The sequence below is a fragment of the Eptatretus burgeri genome, chromosome 13 (genome assembly GCF_056783735.1).
Source record: "Eptatretus burgeri isolate ZD-2024b chromosome 13, Ebu_testis_v1, whole genome shotgun sequence".
In the NCBI taxonomy this organism is placed as follows: Eukaryota; Metazoa; Chordata; class Myxini; order Myxiniformes; family Myxinidae; genus Eptatretus; species Eptatretus burgeri.
The window spans coordinates 74,649,797-74,654,850 of NC_140973.1; the positions used below are offsets into that span (position 1 = coordinate 74,649,797).

The 5,054-nt window shown below is 46.5% G+C and overlaps 1 protein-coding gene across 2 annotated transcripts in view; it reads right to left on the minus strand.

The window, feature by feature from the left end:
* The window catches only part of LOC147014795 (RNA-binding protein Nova-1-like), a 119,553-nt gene extending 116,278 nt beyond the window's left edge, over window positions 1-3,275 (minus strand). The window contains exons 1-2 of one of the 2 annotated variants that reach the window (XM_085853076.1): window positions 2,827-3,263; window positions 2,619-2,742 (exon numbers count right to left, since the gene is read on the minus strand). In XM_085853076.1, coding sequence (XP_085709202.1) covers window positions 2,619-2,667 — 49 coding nt within the window. In that variant the 5' untranslated portion in view covers window positions 2,668-2,742; window positions 2,827-3,263. Of the gene's footprint in view, window positions 1-2,618; window positions 2,743-2,826 lie in introns of both variants that reach the window. The other variant, XM_085853077.1, reaches the window with a different exon arrangement.
* Between the last annotated feature and the right edge of the window lie 1,779 nt (window positions 3,276-5,054).

Genomic DNA, 5,054 nt, shown 5'->3' on the forward strand with positions numbered 1-5,054 from the left:
AATAATGTTTATTCTTGTAAAAAATATTGCAACTTTTATATAATAAACGCCATTTTTTCTGTTACAGGTTTATAGAAATCGAATTTGCCAAAAATGAGAGACCTGTCTGACTTTAAAAGGGACAAATTGTTCGTGCTCGCAGTGGCTGGGTGTTCTGTGACCGAAACGTCAAAACTTCTGAAGGTATCGAGAGGAACATTCTCCAAAGTAAAGGTGCAAATTTGCTGAACTGAATACACAACTGACCCACTCAATGTCTAACTGAAGAAGTTGTCGTGAGTTGCACAAAATGGAGTTTCATGGTAGAGCTGCCATGCGCAAACCGTTGATAGTCAAAATAAAGGCGTAATCCTGCAAAAAATAATTGTGCATGGAATACAAGGACAGCACTTTGGAGCAGCGGACCAAAAAAACAAGCTCAAATGAGCTAAGATCCTCGTCCTCTTAATGATGACATCATAAAAACGAATATGACGTCATTGTGATGTATCAGGTTTGCGATAAATTAATTATCTGTGCTAATGCCCGGGTTGATTCCCGCAGACAAAATTCAAACAGCTTGCCTAGTTTCGGAGATAATGGTATAGGCGATTTTCATTAGCGGCGATATTATGACGTCAACTTTTTTTTCTAGGAAGAATTTCCAAAATCGGAGATGGTTACTGCCTGTGCGTGGGCTTTCTGCATATACATGGCAAGTTTCACGAAGATCCGATGAAAACTCTGGGTTGTGAAACAAAAAATGTCAAAAAATAGGAATGACGTCATAAAAATTGATATGACATCATAGTAATGTATCATATGTGCGGTAATTCATCTCTGCTAATGCCTTGTTCGATTCCCGCAAACAGAATTCAAAAAGCTTGCCTAGTTTCGGAGATAATTTTTAGGCGATTTCCATTAGCAGAGATTTTTTGACGTCATAACTTTTTTCTCGGAGGAATTTTCAAAATCGGAGATGGTTACTGTCTGCGCAGGGTATTTTTACATGTATATGCCAAGTTTCAGGAAGTTTCGATGAAAACTGTAGGCTGTGAAACAAAAAAGTCCACAAGAAGAAGATGAAGAACAACAACGTGAGTAAGACTTGGAGATCCTCCACGAGGATCTAAAAAATGGTCATACGAGTCCTCATTCACCATCTCCCATCCATCCATCCGGACCATACTCTGTGCAGAGCGTTGGTGCTGCCAAAGCAGTCTCCTTGGCTATTGGACACAATCCTGGACGGGTCACCACTCCGACACAGGATACCAGCATGCTGGCACTCATTTTGCCATCCTCGGATGGATGACAAGCAGAGTCAACCCCTCCTGGTATTAATTCAACAGCAGAGTAGGATTTGAACTCAGGATCCTAGGATCCCAAGATTTGATCTCAGGATCCTGGGATCCCACTTTCCCAACCCCACCCCAATCCCTCCTCCTCTAAGTTTTCGGTTTTCCCACCTGAGTTTCCTTCTGTATCCATATTGACCACACCATGCATCCTCTCCTGACCCCCATCTATTGTTTGTCCAAGTCTCCCTCTGTCTTGGCCTTCAACTCTGTTGTTGATGTTTCTACCCCCCTCTCTGCTGTTCTTTTTGGCCTTTTGCGTCCTGATCTGTTCAGTGTCCTTGTACTAACCTTTTCTGCAAGCCTCGACTACATATCCAAAATAAAATGGGAGAATCTACGTTTGGAGGCAGACCAAGGAAGCCCACGACCACAACGGCCTTCTACCAACAGTCAAGCATGGAGGAGGCTCTGTAATGATTTGGCCGGATCATTCCCGTACACAGCAGAGTAACTTCTAATGACTATGAAGCCATCATCAGTGACCAATTCCATCCCATGACACAAACTTCGCTTCCTGGAGGAGGTGCCATTTTCCAAGACAATAATGCTCCAATACAGACTGCTTGAAGTATGAAAGAACAAGAGTGTAAAGTTAAAACATCTTCCCTGGCCTGCTCTATGCCCAGAATTATTATAACACCCGGCCATTATGATCAATTCTCAAGAAGATGAAAAGCAGATTTCCTCCACCAACATCTCTCAAGGAACTTGATGTCTTTCCGATTGAGGAATGATGTGATGTCCCTCTATCAGATCTGTACACACCTTGTATCCGTCAATCACATTCGTGATTGAAGCTGTACATTGTCTGCATGGAAAGGGGGGTATAGGAGGTCTTCCTCATTCAAATAAACTGCATATTTTAGATGTCCATTTTTTTGTCCAACACCCTGTAAATTAATTAACACTCACACACACAAACACACACACACACACACACACACACACACACACACACACACACACACACACACACACTTTGCTGGCAAGACGACAAACTTGCATCGATACAAACATTTGGATAAGTTCGTGTTTTCAGCCAAAGGTCGCTCAAATAGACCATCCACATCCATGTCGTGCTCGCTGCATCATGGGCAGCAAACCGAGAGGCAGAAGGTGAGATTGGCAAACGAATAAACGCAGTGTCGGGGTTGAGTGTTAAAAAAAAGGCGGGAAAAGGGCACGAAGCTGGAGCATCATCAATGTGATCGCAACCTTTCCAAGAACGAGGAGCACGTGGCCTCGCAAGCAAACCGCGCCCGCGGGGGAACCGCACACCTCTCTGACTCCGAGGACTCGGCGCACCCGCAGGGGAGTCCCTGGTCATGATCCCGGCGCGGGTTCTTTAACACCGCCCGCAGATATGGATGTCCACCACTGGACGGGAATCCATCCGCTCTGCCTGCCGCAAAGGCCCTCACTTAGTATTGAGCACACGTCCTTCGCCGCTGCCACACTCTCTCTCATTTGTACACAGCGGACGTACCTTGCGTCGTTTGTCGATCTCTCGTTCTCCCCGAGAGGGACGTTGTTCCACCACGTTATCAGGGTTAGGGGGGGAGACCCTTGAGCACGAGGCTCGGTCGCGGTGAAACTCGGGCGGGTCTGATGTGGCAGAGCCGTCGAGCTCACCTGGTCGAGTAAAAAACACCGTCAACGTGTACGCGTTGTACCCGCACGTCTCGGAACGTCACGACGAGGGGTTCAGACGTGCCGGTCACGGGCGGAGAGAGGGAGAGAGAGAGAGAGAGACCACGAAGTGTCCCCACACCGTGAACCTCGAACCCGCACCTCACCCTCCTGTCGGAACCGCGATCCCCGAGCACACTTTGTCCGGATCTCCCCGGCGTACCTGTCGCGCTCTCCTCCATTCCCTCCCACATAACACGAGCGCTTCCCCCAGCCTGCCTTCCTGCATTCCGACGTGCGCCCCTAACTCTCACCCCACCCCCCGTCCTCCTCCTCTCCCATCCTGTTAAACCTCCACCCTCCCCCCTCCCGCACAACTCCTCTCGGCACATCCTACTCCAAGGCGCCCCCCACCGAGGCGCAGGTTTCAAACACCCGTGAGCAACATCACCACGTGCTTACGCGGTAACACCCTCGTCTTCTTGGTGCTTCATTGATGGAGAACCCCGACCCCGTTTACTCACACCCATCTCAACACCCCCACTACCGTTGAATACCCACCATCCCTCTCTCTCGGCACTGTCCCGTTCACTTGTCCAACACACTAGGTCCATTTCGCACGCGCGTCGTCGGATCCTGGAAGCTCCAAACGCGGTCCAGCCCTCGGAGATGTCCACACCTCGAAGGAACTCGTCGTCATAGTCATGCAGCTCACGACTCCAGCCGCCAACAAATTGTGCTGAGCACCACACTTCCCATCACGACGTCACAGAGAGAGAGAGAGAGGCCCTGCCCACCAGCAATGTGATGTCATAGCAAACCCCGATGAAAAGGTTAATGACGTCATCACGCGTCATTTCTTGGAGCGCTGGAAAGTGTTGAGTTCGGTTGTGCTCTTCTTCTACCTCCTGCTCTGCTCGAGTTTTGTTGGTAATTTTATGCTTTGAATTTTTACATCCTCGTGGAGGATCTCCAAGTCTTACTCACGTTGTTGTTCTTGTGGACTTTTTTGTTTCACAGCCTACAGTTTTCATCGAAACTTCCTGAAACTTGATGTATGTATGTACAAATACCCTGCGCAGACAGTGTCCATCTCCGATTTTGAAAATTCCTCCGAGAAAAAAAAGTTATGACGTCAAAATATCTCCGAAACTAGGCAAGCTTTTTGAATTCTGTTTGCGGGAATCGAACAGGGCATTGGCAGAGATAAATTACCGCACACATGATGCATCACTATGACGTCATATCAATTTTTATGACGTCGTTCCTATTTTTTGACATTTTTTGTTTCACAACCCAGAGTTTTCATCGGATCTTCGTGAAACTTGCCATGTATATGCAGAAAGCCCACGTGCAGGCAGTAACCATCTCCGATTTTGGAAATTCTTCCGAGAAAAAATAGTTGACGTCATAATATCGCCGCTAATGGAAATCTCCTATACCATTATCTCCGAAACTAGGCAAGCTGCTTGAATTTTGTTTGCGGGAATCAAGCCGGGCATTGGCACAGATAATTTTTCGCAAACCTGATACATCACAATGACGTCATATTCGTTTTTCTGACGTCATCATTAAGAGGACGAGGATCTTAGCTCATTTGAGCTTGTTTAGTTTTAATTTTACCCTCAGTTACACGTAGTTAGATAACACGAGTTCGTCGGAACACCTACTATATTCCGATTTATCATTCCAAACTGCACACGTCTGTTTGTCTGTCGATCGTTTGAGCAAACTTGAAGTCTTGTTGAATTGACATCTTCAAACCCAGGTCACGTGCTTTCCAAACCGCCGTGCCATGTCAGACCGAAAACTTGCCGAACCGTGATTGGACAAAACGTTTGTACGTTCCGTCCACGCATGATGGACGTAACGATATTAAAATAAATTAAAAATATATAAAAAAGTATTGATAATAATTGGAGAAACATTAAATTCGCAAGTATAAATTGCTTTCAGAAGTTAATTTATTCACAAATATAGAGTGGATCCCATTTGGAATGTGCACCAAACTGTGCGTGCGTGTGTGTGCGTGTGTGTGCGTGTGTGTGCGTGTGTGTTCATTACCAATCAACTTGAAGAGCGCTC